This window comes from Erithacus rubecula (assembly GCF_903797595.1).
Source record: "Erithacus rubecula genome assembly, chromosome: 4".
In the NCBI taxonomy this organism is placed as follows: Eukaryota; Metazoa; Chordata; class Aves; order Passeriformes; family Muscicapidae; genus Erithacus; species Erithacus rubecula.
In genome coordinates this window covers 55,559,765-55,579,405 of record NC_136686.1, presented here as the reverse complement: position 1 = coordinate 55,579,405, position 19,641 = coordinate 55,559,765, and the positions used below count along the sequence as shown (strand labels likewise).

Genomic DNA, 19,641 nt, shown 5'->3' with positions numbered 1-19,641 from the left:
ACAGCATACAATCCTTCCCAAATGCATATGGATTTTAGCTTTGCTCATATACAGTGCTGGAGGAGGGAAGGGAAAAGACTGAAAGGAATTAATCTTTGACCCTCCCTTCCTCCCCACTCTTGGAGGGGAAGACTTGCACAAAGCTGCATCTGAGCCCTGGAGAGGCACTGTGTATCAGCACCCAGCACCCTGTTTCATGTGTGCTCTGTGACCAAGAGCAGTAGGATGAATCATGGACATGCTCCTGTTCCATCAGAGCAGCAGAGGCAGAACAGCAGGGCAGCCTCAGCATGGCTCAGCCAACAGTATGAGGCACAGATTTTGGCATGAACTAATTCTGCCCAGATTAGACAACACACTCTCATGACTATTTCTGCTACTATGTTATCTTTATTAATCCTAAAATGTGGGCTTCAAAAACGTATGCCAGGTGCTTCCTGAGTAGTCCCATTGTCCCAACAGTATTCACTGAGGAATTCATCACTCCCTTCTCTTTTACAAGCCTTTCATTCTGGAAAGCCCATCGTGTATGAGGAAAAACTACAGCTCTGAAAAATGAATGAGGTGGAACAGCACATCTGGATTTTTTGCATGAGATGTCTCCAAAGATGACTATGTTTTCCTTTCTTCTGCAGTTCCAACGTGTTTACACAGCAGAAATGCTAGGCCTGCTTCAAGATGTAAATTACTGATTATTCAAGTAATTGCTCAAACAATCTTTATTGTACACAAAGAAATACCAAGTTTGGTTAAAAAGCTTGCAAAAGAGTTGCTATCAAAATTTGACAAAGTCCCTTAAATGGAAACTTGATGAATTGCATTACGAAACAAGGTCAAGTTAGAAAGATACAGACTTAACTTCATAATTTTAATAAAGTATCACTATAATATAAACTGTTATGAAACAGTTAGAAAACTATGCAGCAACACCAATGTGTCTCCCTTTTTTTATTTCTTTTTGCTGTTTTTATAACATTAATCCGTATTTTATGCTATTTGTTGCAGCTGTCTTTTTTAAAAAAAATCTGACTACCAAACATAAAGCAGTCATAAGAAAACCAGTAAAGGAAAAAATTACAGTTTAGATAGTCTAGTTTAGATTCTCTGGGAAAGGCACTGAAAGAGATCATGGCACAAAATTAGTGAGCAAAATCAGACACAGTTTTTAGTTAAAGAAGCTTAGTGACTTTAAGGACTAAACTATTTTAAGTTAAATATGTGTAGCACACATAGTTGTAGTAATATTAAATAATTTACTTAAGCTAATTCTACCTTTTCCCAAGAATTTTAAGATATAAAATAAAAGTCAACAACTCCCAATTACATATTAAAATTTCAGCCAAAACCATTTTACTAAACACTTGTATTACCATATGCTTCACATTAATATTACATGAATTATTGAAGACTGATTAAATATACATGTGTCTGTCCAAGCAGGTTTCTCCTCAAAATGCAGCCTCTTGCTTTCTTCTGTTTTTAATATTTGCTTAAAGGCAGTACATTTGAGTCTGTGCCTAATACCAACTAATTATGAATTCCTTACACCACAGTGTACTACCTGCCACTGAGGGAAGGGAAAAGCAAATGTTTCATGCTCCGTTTGCTGCTGACAACATCTCACAGGGGCTGTCTGCTTTGCAGACTTCTCTGTGGAACATGTGTCCAGCAAACGTACAATTAACAGGCAGGAGTGCTAACAGATCAACAACAAGTATCACACCCTTGGCCAAACCACCCAAAGCCCTGAGCCAACACCTCCCCAGCAGCTGCAGGGGACACTGACAGCAAAGGAGGTGGCAGCTCCCAGCTCTGCTGGGCTCACCTGGGCCATGGGCTGATCTGCAGCAGCATTCCAGATACAAACACAGGGCTCAGATACAAACACAGGGCTCTCACATACAAACACAGGGCTCTCAGATACAAATACAGGGCTCAGATACAAACACAGGGCTCTCAGATACAAATACAGGGCTCTCACATACAAATACAGGGCTCTCAGATACAAATGCAGGGCTCTCATACAAACACAGGGCTCTCAGGTACAAATACAGGGCTCAGATACAAACACAGGGCTCTCAGGTACAAATGCAGGGCTCTCACATACAAATACAGGGCTCTCAGATACAAATGCAGGGCTCTCACATACAAATACAGGGCTCAGATACAAACACAGGGCTCAGATACAAACACAGGGCTCTCACATACAAATACAGGGCTCAGATACAAACACAGGGCTCTCAGGTACAAATACAGGGCTCAGATACAAACACAGGGCTCTCAGATACAAATGCAGGGCTCTCACATACAAACACAGGGCTCTCAGATACAAACACAGGGCTCTCAGATAGAAATACAGGGCTCAGATACAAACACAGGGCTCACAGATACAAATGCAGGGCTCTCACATACAAATACAGGGCTCTCAGATACAGATGCAGGGCTCTCAGATACAAACACAGGGCTCTCAGATACAAATACAGGGCTCTCACATACAAATACAGGGCTCTCAGATAAAATATAGGGCTCTCAGATACAAATACAGGGCTCTCAGAAGGCAGCTGATGGGCTGGGCTGGGGTCACAGACTGGAAATCAACAGAGGTAATACAGCAAGATGCCCAGGGGGAGAGGACTTATTAATTTGGATGTTTTTGACATCATTTTGAAACCCAAGGAAAGGCAGTGTAATGGCATCCAGTGAAGGATGGGGGAAAGCAGGACAGCTGTATGCCCTAACCATGGACACGGGGTGCTGCAGGGGAAGCTGTGCCATTGCCACCACCCCACTGGAGACAGTCTGATGATCCAAATCTGGGAAACAAGGACCACTTCATATCTCAGTTCTCTGCTTTAGTAAGATTTGAAGAAAACAAAAATCCAAAGGTCAGGAAAAAAACGTTCTCTAACTTCAAACTAACTGAAGGTTTTACAAAACAATAGTCACTAATATATCATAACACAGCACCTCCCCATACTGCCTCACCACAAAACAGAAAACCTGTGGATTTTGTTTGTTCTGCTACAAGACACTTCATAACTTCAATAACTAGTACATAAAAATCTTTAAGTTTTTAAGGCCTGAACCTGATCCTGAATGTTGCAGGAGTTCATCAGAACTGGTTGTGGAGTGAAGTGCAGGTCAGACTGCTGCATAGCTGCATGGCCATGGGACAGCCAGAGCTGGGGAGGCAGACTCCCAGCAAGAGCTGCTAACTGGGAAAGGTGGTGGATGGAAGGCAAGGGGCCCTTCCATGCCCAATTATTGAGTCCCCTGTGCTCAACCCCACACCTGAAAACTTTCTGCCGAACATAAATTAAAGAACTAAAACTTACATTTATTTTACAATGTTTTTTCTACTTGACTTGGAAATATTTCAACAAATAAATAATTACAGTTGAAGACATTACTGGGTGAGAAAATAGAAGCTTCCAAGATTTAAGAAAAAAAAAGTTATTTTCATATAGGCAAAAAAAGCATTTTCATGAAACAAGGCCAGTGTTGTAAAAAAGGGGCAGTGTAGTCTAATCATTAATGCATAGAAACTTGCAAACTCAAATAGTTTTTAAGAACCTACCTGCTTACTTCTTGTCACTCAGAACTTCCTTGTATCTGCCCACTTGTGGAATGAGGTTTGTTAATACTTGCCTAAAACACTTACTACATACTTCGTGAGTAATTTTCTAAAGGATGTTGCAAAATTGCAAATTAAATAATTCATGAAAAAGAATTAATATTCAGAAAGTAACATGTGACAGAGGGTCTTCCACACATTTACAACAGCAAATAATATTCTAATACTGAGCAGGAAAGCCTTGGATATTACTTTTATTTTTAAATCCTTGTATTTTCAAAATGATGTTATTAAACTTGCCCATATGTTCCAATAACTACAGCTCTCACAAATCTTCTATATTAATGATAGTTAAAATAGTCTTGGAATACAGATACTTGAAAAAAGTTAATATTTGAACTATATTAGCAAAGTGCAGCTCCATTCTTTCAAAAACGTGTTTCACCGAAAAGAGAAACTATCATAACATGTTACCTCTTTGCCATTTTGCTTCTTTCTTCTTTTTTTAAATTTTATTTTCAGCGCCATCCTGATTTCCTCATACAAAATGTTTAAGCATCAAGTATTTTAAATAGACAACATGTACCTTAAATGAGGTACAAAAAACTAAAAGAGCCCCAATACTGAACAATCAGTCACATACTATCATTTCTACCTGTATGCACAATGCTCCAGGTTATGGGCACTCAGATTCCTAATGGTTTCTTAACAAGATCTCCATATTTTCTCCCTACATCAATACTGGAGTTACATATCCAAGTATCAAAAAGAGATAAATAAATATTGCTAATATTTTTACACTCAAAGCACATGTCCTCTGATGTAGTAATGTGACCTGTTAAAACGATGTCAAACATCTAATAAAACAGGTACTCCAGCTGGCATGTTTCCTTGCCTGTTCTTCAATAACAATTTTTTGCTATAGTCACCTAAATATCACACTACATATTCCATTTAAACTTTTTTTGACCTTTTCCTTCTGGCTACATGAAGTTTTCTTGTGTTCTACAAATTATTTCAATCAGAAAATACAACTAAGACAATGTAATACAGTGAGATTAAACAATGACTGGATGTGAAATTTAGAGATGACCAACAAGACAGATTTTCTTGTTGTTGTAAAACATTTAATAAATGAGCCATTAACCCAAAGAAATAATTAATGGTTCTCTTTCCCGATGGAACTGAAAACACCTTCTGCACCTCTATAACAAAATACAGAGCTAACACCTAAAGAATTATACATAGAAACACCTTGGTTTTATTTTCAATACTATTTTTGTTATTGTTGTTACTACTGGTCCTAAAACCAGTTTAATATGTGTTATGTCAATATTCCACCATCCTCTCTTAAAGCACATTTTTAGCCCTTACATGCAGAGGTTGCAAGCTGCAAAGTAAAAGTGAACTATATTCATGTCAGACATTCATTTTAGCTATTCCAAGATTCAAAACATTCTATCATCTGTTCCTATGGAAACTGAAAGGATATTCTAGGTTATATCAGTATCAGCCGATTATGTTGCTGAGAAATCTGTGGTTTATTTTAATCCATAGTTCAGAGGTATAAATTCATGCTTAGTGTTTAGCTTGGTGATTTTGAATTACTGAGGCGTGGTTAGCACTTCAGTTCCATTAGATCATACTTTAAGATAAAACAAACTCCTTTTAGACCAGAATAGTAAAGGGAAAATGTTATAAGGTTTGGTTAATCCCCATGAAGTTTACCATTTCAGATGCAGGATATAACTAATATATACTTGGAAGATATTTTTTGGTTGTTAGATGAGCCACACATTGCTGCATCACATCTTAATAGAATAGTTCAAGGAGAAAACAATTTAGGTTTATAGAAAACTCTTCAGTAGTGCCATGCACCAGATGGCCAGATGAAAGAATCTGATTTAGCAAGTTAACAAGATCATGAAAACCATAACCATAAGACTGAAGATGAAAAATAAAATTGAATAATGCAACATGAGCATATTTCTATGAAAAACGAAACTTAAAGGTTAGGATAGAACAAAACTTGTCAAGACTTTTAAACGTATTAAAGTGAAAATTCCCCACATGCATACAGAGCTACTCTAAAAGAAAGGATAGAAACAATATAAGTTAGTAGGATTTTAATTAAACAGACTCAAATGCCATTGTGATCTTTAACAACAAAAGCCAATATGACAGCTATAACGTCTTCTCTGTCTACATTAGAGTTAGAAGAAGCACTAAAATAAGTGGTTAACATGAATTTAAATAAAAAGCTTTGGATTCCATACTCCATTTTCACTAAACAAAACTAGATGATTTAAAGCCAGCTATAGCTACCACCCTCATCTTATGCCGAAAGTAGCAAGCAGGTTCAAATTCTCATCTTCACAGATAGCACTTCAGTCTTCTTACTCTGGATTCAAATAATTGACTTCAAACTAAATAATCAGAAATGCCTTCTATTTCTATATCATACTGTAGTCAATCACTTTATTACAAAATAACTGTCTCAGTCTAGTTTCCATTAGGATCTCCTGCAGGGAATCAAGATAGTGGTATAACAAGGAAATATAATAACTACTGCCTAAAGTGTTCTCTATCGGTTAAATTTCTGACAGTAACGAGGTTAGATTCCTAGCTTTCAAGATAGAAATAAATAATATAATAAAAAGAAAAGGGGGGGGGGGAAAAAGAAGCAATGATTACTTTTTTTACTTTAAAAAAGCATACTCTAGTAGCATTTAAACTCCAGTTATTCCAGGGCTTTTATGAGGCTAACCAACAGTATATGGATAAAAGATGAATGGCTATGAGCCAGATTGGAGGGGCTCTTTTCTCTTTTTTTTTTCTACTTGACTTGCTATTCTAATGATAATTTTGTAATTATGCACACCTATGCAGTTATGTACAACTACATAACAGCAATCAATCCCACTGACATGCTGAAGTGTATAAGAGCTTGTGTTATTTAAAAGGTATGAAAAAATATGATAACTAATATGAAAAAGCAGCAAAGAGTGGGCAAAAACATCTGGAGACTAAAACTGTGCTTTTGACTAGCACAGTACATCAGTGTGGGTAATCTAACAGATTCTAAGCTAAATGAACTAAAGCTGAACATTATAAAGGCCCTACACAACCACAGGGCATATGAAATGACATCCTGCTACAACATTAGACTTTGTTCTACAGTCAAGCACATCTCCACAGAGCTGACAACTTTAGAAAAGCACATTCATGCACTTGCCAGTCCATTTCACAATGAAGCATTCATCTGAAGATGACACTAAACCAGCAAAAAACAGCAGGCATACTTTGATTTAAATTGAAGTGTTTAAATATAATGAACTAATCTAGAAAAAGGATTTTTCAATGCAAAACATACTCTTGATTGCTTTCAGTCTCTTGCAAGATGGAAAGAAACTGAAAAAGTCAAGGTCACATCACCCTGTCCAGACAGTCATGCCCCAAGAGCCATCCACACTTTTGGCAGTAATAGTTAGAAGGCAATTAGAAAATGCAACATTATGATATTTTTCCATGTTTCATCAAAAAAGTGATAAGTGGAGCCCAATGCCAAGCATTCTTAATATCTGAGCATCTCAAACACCTTGAAGTGTATTTGCCTGACTGGAAAATGCTGCCACAGAGCAGAAACTGCATATATTACTTAAGATCCTTGACATTAGATTGAACACTGACCTATGACTGATTTAAGAATAATTTCACCAATCTTGCCATAACCCTGTAAGCTGTGGTAGATAAGCACTCAGCTCAGAGGGCCCTGACATGCAATAAATTATGCAACTTCTTGATGATTGTGTCAGAAAAACTGGTCAATTATGTACATACTTTCCCCTTCAATCCCTTGGGGGATAAGATGACCTATCAGAGATCCTTGACAAGAGATTAAATGCTGGTCTGTGAGAGATCTCAGATTAATTTCACCAATTTTGCCATAACACTGCAAGATGTACTACACAAGCAGCTAGCTTAGGGAACCTCAAACTGAGATAAATTGAGGAACTCCTGGATAATCCCCTCCAGACAACTGGTTAATTATGTAGACACTTCATCCTCCCATCACTTCTCTCAGGCACTAAATAGCATTAGTCAAGAACACTTATGCATATAAATCCAGTTAGTAATTTTTTAATGGAAAAAAAGCTGCACTTGTTCCAGGAACAACAACTGAGAGGAAAGGTTCAGTATGAAAAAGAATGCTAAACAGAATAATTCACAAAACAAATTCTTCTCAATTAATTAGTATACAAAACACTCAAAATGCCCCCAACTATGCCCAAAATAACAACAGTACAAAGATGTGAATAACTAAGAAATTTTTGTTCAGATCCTACTGTTTACCTATTTATCCTGTGTATACAAATTCAGCATTTGAGTAAATGCCAGAAGTAGAGTTTAGGATTTATTTATCTGTTATTTCCCCCTCTTCTTTATTCTGCAAGGTTTAAATTAGCAAAGCTCTTCATTTTGGAAAAAAAATAGATCTATGTATTCTAAAAAAACCAGCACACCAAATTTAACATAGGATACTTATTAGGCTTACACCTATGTTTTTCTTTCTCTAACATGATTACAACATTTCATTACATGATCACCAGAACAACTTCAATGACTTATCAGTGAATTTGACTTTTTCCAGATCCATGCTAGGCAGGTAAGTAGATTTGTCCACTGGACAATAAAAACTGGACAATAAAACACTGCATAGTTTCTCTAAAACCTAAAAAAAAAAAAACCCAAAAAACAATAACAACAAAAAACTCACAAAAAACCAAACAAAAATCAAAAACAAACAAACAAAAAAACCACAACTAGTCAGACATCTACAAATTCCTCCAGGAGACAAGGAAAATTTTTATTCTGTGGTCAAAGATACAGCATGTTTTTGTAACACACAGAAGGATAAACTGTTTAAAGTGCAAACCCAGGGGAATCTGAATTCTGCTCTCATTTCAACACCACATCCTGCTAGACCTCGGTAGATATTTATATTTCAATCAATCTTTAATGATACCACTGATACCCCACAACCTATATCCTAATTAATACAATTTGTATCAGTAAAGTCACAAGCAAGAACATTCCTAATATATCTCACAAATACAAAAATCCATCCTTCTTACACAGAGACCCATAGCTGCTGCTTAAAGCACTGAATCTAGCTCAGATCTAAGGTTATCTTTTAAGGGATGGAGGAGATGGAAATGCAGCTCTTTTCTGCACACTCTTTTATGCCCACCTCCTAAAGCTACCAATGTTACTATTACCAGGTGGAGCTAAGTTTGGTTATCCCTGCCTGTAAATCCCACACCAAGCATGGTGAAATGCACTAGGAAGAGTTTGAAGCACGAGCTAAGAAGCAGAGAAATTTTTCTCATTTTTAACTTAGCAGACACAAACTGTGTCTGGAAAAACTGTTCTACCTGCAACTGAGCTATGAAAATCTCAACAAATTTCTCTTCTTTTTTCTTTAGTAATTTCTTATTACTCAGACCTGCTTTACATAATACTGCTTTTGAAAACAGGGTGAAGTGGTACAAAAAGCTAATCTAGATTCTTCATCCTAGGGTTCATCGGGGAGCAAAAGAAATGATGGGGATGTTTCAGATGGTTGCAAAATGCATAACTATCTCTTTTTTAAAATTAAAGCAGAAAACATTGCTGGCCCTGCTGTTAGAAGGGTGGCTTTAAATCAAGTTCTTGATGCATCTCTGCTAAAGCAAACTTTCCTGTTTCCTATGCTGCCATTAAATTGCTTACAGTATGAAGGAAAGTTAGCAAGGCATTTAGGACTACAAATAAAGATGGGATTAGAATCCACCTCCTTTAAATCGTTCACTGGGTCATGAAAGGCTATCTATCTGTGCTATGTACACTAGGAGTGTATTATTCTGTAGCACACAGAACAATACAAATCCTGCCTGTAGCCACTGCTACCTGTGTGGTCAGGTTTGCAATTATTTGTATTACTTTTGTTAACAATAGCAAAGAGAGCTTATTCCTCCTAAAAGGATTAGGAAGGCAAGTGTGGTTTGAAGCTCTATGAGAGCCTGTTTAGTCTGGACATGCTGACAGATACTTCTAGTTTATACCCAGATGGCAGCTTTAAGATTCCACCAGGAACAGGAGTTGAAGGCTTCACTTCTAAAGCAGTCAATGGCTAATGCCACATTTCCAAAGGGGGAAGAGATCTCATTTATTCTGAGAAACACACAAGCACCACAGTGGTGGACATGCCATAAAAACATTAATTACATTGAACAGAAAAAGACAATGTATTACTTAGGTATAAGTATCTGTTTTCATGCACTACTGCTGGATATTATTTGGAGGAATCTGTGCACAGCTCATTAGTATGTGACTTAAGCATCATTAAATAAACAACAAAAATAACAAAAATAGTCTCTATCCAAAACAAACAGTATATATAAAAATGATAAAAGGATCAGTTTAGACTTCTTAGCTCTGTTCCTTTTTGTCTAGCAGCATCTTGGAAAAAAAAGCTGAATTTTAGAGAGGACAGTCACCAAATTCTAATGGCTTTTGTTTAAAAATAAATACTTCCAGTCTTAATTTTTAAAATGCATTTCCACTTTCTGCTTCTCCTCTAGGTGGACAATTAAATACTCTAAAAGAGACATAAGGGTAATTTTTCTCTTAAGGCGTTGTTGAAAGTGCTACATGAAATACAGAAATACAGGTCACTCTTACACAGGCAATTGATCTCATGTATTATTTACAGAGCAGATGAAAACAAGGGAACTAAAACTGCATTTGCAAATATGAATATCAAATAACTGAAGAACCACCAGGATAAATACAGATGCACTATTCTCAAAGGTACAGACAGCTATCACAATACACACTGGCAAGAAGATAGTCATCTGAGAAATTCTGTAGCATCTAATGCAGGAGAAAGGATGAAGGTCCCATGTCCTCTTAAAGGAAATTTCAGGGGTTGGAAGGTATAGATGTAAATCAGCTTGTCAACAAAACACAATAACAGGAATCAAAGACATGCTATTCACTAGTCACATTTCAAATTCTAGATTTCTTGGGCAATGCCTGCATGTGTATTTTCCAAAGCAGACTATTGTTCTCAACATTAAATTCACAAATCATATCCAACAACAAACCTGTGATGCATAACCCAACACCTCCTCATGAAAACATCCCCATTTCTGATATGACTAAGCACTAATAATTTTCTCCCAAACACTCTTCCATTTGTTGGAAACAGGCCCCTGGCTAAAGCACAACAGGCATATACTTTAATAATCTCTTGATTACCTGGAGACAGCCTGGAACACCTAATAAATCTGTCTATTTTTCAGGTGGAGTGGGATTGATTTCCCCAGGGTTTCTTTGTCAGTTCCATTTTAGCACTTAATATGAAGAGAAAATTATCAGAGAAGGTCAAATCTGACATGAAAAACTAGAAAGAGTTCACACTGATGAAGACTTTTGCTACATTTAAAATAAATGTCCACTTGCTTTTTCTTAGGCCCTATCTCCTGTCAATCTTTATTTAATAACCTATATGCTTCATAGCTTGCAAAAAGTGCAATCACAGCTTGGCAACATGCTCAAATAGCCAGAAGTTTCAACACTAGAATAGTAATCAAGTGAAAAATGGGGTGGTTTTTTCCTACTACTTTGTTATCAGTAAATAGTCAAAGGTATTTACCACAACCATGACTTCTTACTGCAGAAAATTAGTTGAAATTACAGATCTAAGTAAAAGTTTGAGACATAGCAATAATTTTAATATAATAATCCACAACTGTTCAATCAAGACAATTTAGTCAATCGGTTTTCTACTCTGTATATGTTCTATTTTCATGTCAATCTTCAACACTATCAACAAATGCTGTATTGACTTACAGAGAAGTTTAGCACTTAGTAAGAAATAGCATAAAAATATCTTGTTCTAAGTCACTTTGTTCTCCAATTTAAGATCCAAATTTGATAGAAACTTGTACCAGATTTCTCCTCTTACTCTGGCAATGAGGATTTAAAATACATTGCGTTTTGAAGAATATTAAAAAGCATAGACAAAAGAACAACAAATTTTACAAAGGCAAGAAAATAGCACTAAAGTTACTGAAAACAGAATAATTAACAGATTATTAAGATGTCGATAATTACATTTAGTATGAATGAATGCAATTAGACATTATACACATAGTTTATAGATATATTAATTTATTATTTCTCTACAGTGATCAGTTACCTCAAAGTTTAAACTGGTCTTTAAAGTTTTAATGCAAATCTTTCAAATCTTTTCAATCTATTTCTGCACATCTAAAATGCAGAAATCTTCTAACAGTTTTAAGAAACTGCATTTTTCATATTTCTCTATAAAGCTTGGCAATATTGGCAGTGCTGTATATGGTGGTGCATCAAATTTTTATGACAGTATTTACCATCCACCTACTTTCTTCCAAATTACAAGGTCAAATCCTGCAAAAATTTATTATTGCAAATAGTGTGCAAGACCAGTTTTGTCAATTTATTTGAATACAGTCATGTGTGAGAACTTCTCACATAAGACTTTTTTCTTGATTAATTTACAGGGGACAGTGCTACACAAAGCAAAAGAAATCAAGTTGAAGTTCTTCTACACTTTACTTTTGAAAGGAAGTAAAGAACAAAGTGTATTTTACCTGAGTCTCCACACCTTGCTCAAGCAACCTTTTAGCCTGGTTTTCCACCTCAAGACGAGCTCTTGCAATAAAAAGCAGGTCATTTTCAATTACTTCTATTCCAGACAGATCTATCCCTTGAGAAAGATAATCTATAAAAGCAACAAAACATGGGTAAGCATGACACAGGATAATGGAATATTTTAAGCATGTTAAAACATTTAAAAGTTACAGTCAGTTCCAAGGGACGTTTTTGCATAAACACTTGACAATACAGTACATCAAAGGAGTGTCTTACACCAGAAAAATTGAAAAGCAGAGGATTATTACTTAAGAAAACCTGGGTATTGAATACTCTGAATTTACTTCAACACACTTCTCTATACCCAGGGACTGCTGAAGAGGTGCAAAACATGAGTTTTAAGAATTAGAGAATCAAAATCACAGGCCAAAAAGCAGCAAGAAGTCGTATCCTTCTCCCAATGTAATTAGATCATTAAACTTGTCTAACCAGATGTTCGAATAAGCATAATTTGCTCAAAGATCTGAAATTAAAGATGCATTAAAAGGCTCAAATTACACTTCATATATTTAAATTGCACTACTAAACATTTGGGATCAAACACAAAAGAAAGGTATGAAGAAAAAGGGAAATGGAAATGAAAAAAATTTTGTTTCGTTTTTAATCATAAAATTATCATAAAATATATTACCCATCTTGGAAATCACCATCAGCCAGGTAGCTAGAGATTACTGGGCTGGACTGGCAACTACAACCGTAACATCTATTTAAATTCAACTTTTCTTAATGATTTTTTTTCTCTTTTTTTTTTCCTTTCTGGATTTAAATTAATCCAATTCTCCATAACCAGGTAGCCTAGATATTTACACTACTATTTATCGCCAAGATAATGCAGGATTACTCTAATTTACAGAGTTTTCAACATTTTGCTTAATGAAACAGGTTTTCCACTGCTTTTTTGGAAAGATCAAATATAACTAACAAAATAATGGCCAAGGCATTCACACAGTATCAGATTCTTCTTTCATAAGATGATGTTCCACTGTTTCCACTTATAACCAGTCCTCTATGACTTCCTAATAAACTTATCTTCCTTTCAGTCCTCACAGTAAGTTTATTAAGGCACAGACTTAAACATTTTAACATTTTAACTAAGCTAACTGAACTTCTAAATCTTTGCCAAATGACCTTTCAAATAACCTTTAGTAGCCATTTATTTTTGTTTACTCACAATAAACTAATCTAATTCTCAGATCAATTTTAGTAATCATATGTTCACAACTGAATACAAAATTCCAAGTGAATCATTTCACAGCTATGCAGAGAACATCCCTGTATCTGCACATGAAAAATACCATATAAGAAATCTAAACAAAAAGCTTACTGAAATACTGCATAAAGCTTAGTAAAGGCATAAAGAAATCATCTCTCTTAACAGTACAGAATGTCAAATAGATTTTAGTCTACTAAGAATAGACCTGCAAATGCTTTTCCCTGCATGCATTTGTTTAGAAATGGATCAGAGGGATCAAAGGTCAGCTGAGCAGCAGGACAGCACAGGCAATTCCTGAAGCTCTGTGTGCTGGTGTGTTTACAGAGTTTTTGTGGCTTTTGCCACATGCCACAGCAGCCACACTTACCCCTTAGTTCCCTTTAGTTTCTTTTTGCTGCAACTGAGCTACATCTCTACAGGTGGTCTGCATACAAACCCATTAAAACTAATATTGAACTCTCACAAGTTCCAGTGAACAAGTGTCTTGAATGTGAGACTAATTTTCTGACCCCTTTCTTTTAGCTGCACACAAAAAAAAAGAAGAACTATCATAGATTCACTCTACTGCCATAATAGTAAACTCTAAAGAAGTTTCTTGACAACATAGATTTAAAAAGGTGCAAATATTACCAAATATTTACGTATACCACAAATACAAGAACTGCTGTGCAGTTCACTTATGGCATAAAGTCATAATCTGGAAGCCCAGGCTGCCTTAACAAAAGAAAATTAAAATATGGTTATGACCTCCTAAATCCACAGAAAATCTGAGGAAGTTGACTAAAAAAGATACCATTTCTTCCTGCTGTGTTTTATCTCGAAATCTAAATTAAGTCACTTCAAGTGCTAAAAATCTAATCCTTCTGATGGTTTTAAGAAAAGAACAGAAAGACCATGCTGCTTTGGCTTCTCCAAAACCCTCCATCTGTGTCTCCGACTGGCAGCCACCTCCTGCCAATCTGTTAAAATCTGCAGCTTTGCTCCAAATTTTCTGAAATCCTAACAAAATGTCTTGGGACAATGCCTTTCAGCAGGACTTCAGAACAGTGGGCCTTTCTGTAGGTTCAGTGGCTAGCTGTACTACTATAGATGCTCCTAGTTGATATCCTAACACTAAGAAAGCTCTAGCAATTACACAGTTTTCTAAAGAAAAGTAGTTTTCATAAAGACAGCAGGTCTATGTCAGAAACATCTGCAAGTGCTTTCCTGCCATTCCTATGTGAGAGCAGAAGCTGTAACACAGACAAGGTATATTCCTTTTGATAGTTTTTGTCACCTGCACAGACAACACAATATTAGAAATCTCTACATTGTGCACTCTCAAATTGATGTTGCTGCCCTGGATAGCACGATGAAACCAAGCAGAAGGACAGCTGGCATAAAAGCAGTAAGATCATACACCCAAAATAAGTGTGCATTTAAGATCTGATTTAAAACACTGCAGAGGAACTCACACATTCCAGCCAGTCAATTTTAATTAGTAAAGAAACCCTGACAAGTGAAACACAACAAAAATGCTATCAGTTATTAACTCAGGGAGTAGCAAATGTAGGATTTTGCTTCAGGCACTTACTCGTGTGATCATTTTTATTATTTCTTGCCCTGCACAGTCAGTCAATAACACTGGGGTCATGATCAGAGGTGAGTGTGACATGGGCTGTAAGGTACTTGTGCTTTCTTGTCAGGAATTAACCAAAAACAGTGGCTCAGCTAGCACAGACCCTGGGGACTGGTGTTTAGCTTAAAGCATGTCAGTTTTCCATCTGCTTTAACCTTAAAGCTCTGAAGTAAATCTTTCACTGTATTAACTCTGAAAGATACAGCGAATATACATTTATAACTGACATCTCTCCCTTAAGAGATTTGAAAAGCACGTATACAACATCTTGTTATCTTTGGGAAGATTTGTTCTTTTAACAAATTAGAATGTAAGTATCTTGTACCACCAAGTGCCAGGGCTGGAGCAGCCACCAAGGCATCACCCTCTCAGCAGCACCACAGGCTGCTCCAGCCACTTTCAGCACAGCCAGGGAACAAATTAGAGGAGGCAGCTATAGTCCTATAACCATTCCTGTACCTCTCATCCCTCTGATAACTCTACCTCTTTATATAGGTCTGTGAACATAAAGGCAAATCCTTAACTCTCTCATAGGGTGTTGGTATTGCTTCCCTTCTATCACACCCTATTAAGCTTGGAAAGCACAGCTGGAAATCACTTTCTAAAAACTTTAAATATAGACTGCCTGCTGAATCATTTTCTTGAACAAAAATATTGTATGTCAAGGCAGAATGCACTAAGACCTAGGAATAAGTGACACACATAATCTACTTCAGCCTACCAAAAGGTTGGAACCTTTTTTAAAAAAATAAATATTTTTGTCACTACAATTCTAAATTTTCTTGATTTACTAAACCTGAACAACTTTTCTAATGTACTCTTTGAATGCTGCTTGAAATACTCTTTGTGTTGCTTGAAAATGCATTTTTTAAAAAGCAGTATTTCCCAAATAGTTATGTAAGAGGAGTTTCAAAAACAGACAAACCCAATATGCAGATAGTACACTAGGCAGAAAAACAGTACTTTGAGCAACATGGTTAGTTTTCCTTAATCTGACTCACCAACACAGATTCTTTCTATTATGTGATCTCATTTTTTAACCTGAAATATTCTTTGTCATAATACAGAATCAAGATTAGAAATCGAAACTTGCTGTAAGCATTAAAATATACTTTGGAACAGAGACAACTATGAAGCTAGCACTCTTATGAGCTCCACAAAAACTGTATTACATTCTTTATATAGACTGAATTGATTCTGAGCTTTTGCTAGAAATTAGAGAATCAACAGGAGACTACTGAGAACAATCAGGTGCACTAACAAAGAGGAAAACAGAAGACAGTAATAAACCAATGTGATTAAGCTGCATGACTCAAGAGGCTACTTGAGTCAAAAGAGAAACCCTTCTGTTCTCTAAAAACCAACCTCAGTGACACTAATAAAAAGGGGTAAAAAGGAAATTAGAACATCTGAAGTGGATTCCCCAGGAGCAAACACCTAAAATCTGCAGACACGCAACTCCACTCAAATGCAAGAATCCAGTGACAAATTAAGAGGTGTGTTCTTTGGAGACTGGGAAGGGGAGGAGAGGGTATTAGTGGAAAATAACCCATTCCTGAAACTTTAAATAAAATCATAGAATGATAAATCACAGATATTTGTTTTCCTGTTTGAGGAAGGTTTGAGGCTTACAGTTTCTCTTACATTGGTCATTTGTTTTACTTGGTTCTGCAGTCTTAGCTGCAGATAATGTTGGTGATATCTGTATCCTAAGAAGACACTGCCATTTTTCCACAGTGAAGAAAAATTACAACTTTTCAAGAAGCTACTAATTTAAATTCCAAAAAGTCAACAGGTCTAAATGTTACCCAAGAGTTCTGTTGGGATTTAAGTATGCAGAAAATGAGATGCTTTATCAAGAATATGAGAGATTCTCCAAAACTATCAAAGAAGACTCATGTGTACATTGGTAAAAGATGTTCATGAAATTGAACCTAAACTGCTATGGGCAGTATTTGTTTCTGTTATCTTCCATGGTCTTAATGGAAATGTTAGTTACAGCAGTAGCTGCTGAGCAGAGAGGAGATCCTGTTTGCCTTACCTGTATCTGAACCAACAACCCAGGATGCTGCTGGGCCCAAATATGTCAACTGGTTTGTTTTTGTCAATGCAGCTAATTTAAAACCAAAGCTCTGAGAAGAGAGCCTGAGATCCCAATACCTCAGCAAAAGATCAATGCTCACCCTTTGCTGAAAGCAACCTAGGGTTTTACACTATATGTCTAGTCTCCAGGTAGAATAAGCAAACACCCTACCTTAAAGCACACCCTACCTTAGTGTCTGCTGCTTGGAGACACACTTGCCACGCAATTGATGCAAACAGAGGAAGAGGGGAATAGCAAGAGAGACAAATTTCTAAGTGTTGAAACTGGAAGTTGATGCCTCCAAAAAGAACCTTTGATTATGTTCTAACAAGACTAATTCTCCACTCAAACAGAAATAACTGCCCCACACTCTGTACCAGGCACTAAAGTACTTGCTGAAGCAAGCTTCATATTAAGCCTTTAAATCAAGTGAAAGGGATTCCACTACCAGTACTATTAAACAATATCTTACAGTTCTCACCTTATACAACTTGAGCTCTTCAGAAAATGATGTTAATTTCTATCAAGACTGCATAGATTACAATGCCTTGTAAAGTGTTCAAAATAAGAATGTAATTGCTCTATAGTAAGTGCCATCCACAGTGTCATATAATTTGAATATACCTTTCAAAATTATTGAATTTGAATATTAAATTATTGATGTTGAAAATTTTTTTCAGGTATTAGTAATTCCTTATTAAAGAAGAAGAAAAAAATTATTTTACTAAAATGCCAGTTAGTTACATAACTCTTAGTATCTTTCTTTCCTCTTCTTATATGGTAAAATTCCTGCAAAAGTTTCTTCAGCGAAACAACAGAGAATAAAATCTGTCTGTGACACCAGAATGCCATTAAGTTCCTATAAAATTCTGGTCCTCATTTAAGCAATTTCTACCATCTTAAAAATTAAATACATGTATGCATAATACATAAGATTTCAGTTTTAGCTGTTTGAGCAACATTAAGTGAGTGAAAACCGTCCTGCTGGAGACAGAAACTGAGTGGGGCCCCTTGGCTCTGTATCTGTTTGTTTTCTCAGACAACACATTAACTCACTGCTTCTGTTTAAGGAAATAGTAGATAACCAGGTATAGTTTCTGATAGATGTTCTTAGAGATGGGGAACATGAAAAATAAGAACAGAGCAAAGCACTTCTCAACACCTCATCTCAATCCAAGACTGGTTTAATTTTAAAGAAATCAGGTCAACAGTACCAAGACCAAACTGGTAGAAAGCATAGAAGTCAAAGAAAGCAAAATTTGAACTGCTCATTTAAGCACAGATAATTACTTTGTACTGTAAAACAGACCTGTCATGTATGCTATGTTTTTATAGAATGGTCAGAAGGAGCCTTTAGAGAAAACGTAGTCCAACACCTCTGGGTTGGAGAGGGGCACCTTCCATGATACCACGTTGCTCAAAGCCCTGTTCAGCCTGACCTTGAACACTCACAATGACAGAGCATCATCTTACCTGATCAAAGCTCTGCTTCAGAAGAAAACTGAAAAGTCAACACTCTAATTCAGAGACCATGTAGGTATGAAAAAATGGAACATTTTCTAGCGTGTTAAAACAAAGGGGATAGTTTTAAGTGGAAAGGCAGGTTGGAATATGAAAGAGTGGGTTATCAACCTGCACTTGGGATCAGCTTTGTTTCCTCCAAAAGATTGTTCCTGTTTTTTCTAACAGAATATGGTTTATGGTTAAAATTTTTAGTAGTGCTTTAATAATCATCTATGTCCAATCCTATCTACAGAGGAAGCCTGCTGCTTCTTTCCAGACTGCATGCAAAAACATAGAAAAAACACACCCTGAATTGAGAACAATTCTGGGGGAGCACTAAGGATGACTGACTAGCTATTTTTAAATTAAATTAAAGCTGCATTTAAGTTGTCTTGATGGAAGAGTTAATTCCTACTGCTCTCTGGGCTGGAAATCAGATGCCACGCAGGATCTGGAACTGATGGAAATGAGTTTGATATCTATTTTTATCATCATCACTGACTTAACAATGAGCACCAAATTCTGGAGACATTCCTGTGAAAATGCCATGATTCAGAAAATAGCTTAACACACCAAGACAAACACTACTTAGGTCTAATCACAAGTTATACCACACGACTCCCACACTCACTTAGGCCTAAAGCAAGAGCTGCTGAACTCCTTTTAAGGTTCCCCCTCCCACACACCATTAGATCTCCCCCATCCCTCCCACTCACCCTTGAGCACAGACTCACAACCTTACTTCACCACGACCTACTAAACCTGCTGCTTTCTGCTGTGCCTGGACTGCCAAGGGGAGCAGGCAGCAGCCCCACATCCAGCTTAATGCCACTGTGAGTATCCTGGGTGACAGGACAGAATTAACCCTCTGTAAGCTTACAGGTGACAGCAATCTGAGGAAGGGCTCAGCA

At 36.5% G+C, this 19,641-nt stretch overlaps 1 protein-coding gene across 1 annotated transcript in view; it reads right to left on the bottom strand.

The window, feature by feature from the left end:
* The window catches only part of COG5 (component of oligomeric golgi complex 5), a 177,138-nt gene that overhangs the window by 88,599 nt on the left and 68,898 nt on the right, over positions 1 to 19,641 (bottom strand). Inside the window, exon 7 of the mRNA XM_079304319.1 lies at positions 12,253 to 12,383. Within this exon, the coding sequence (XP_079160445.1) occupies positions 12,253 to 12,383 (131 nt within the window). The remainder of the gene's footprint in view (positions 1 to 12,252; positions 12,384 to 19,641) is intronic.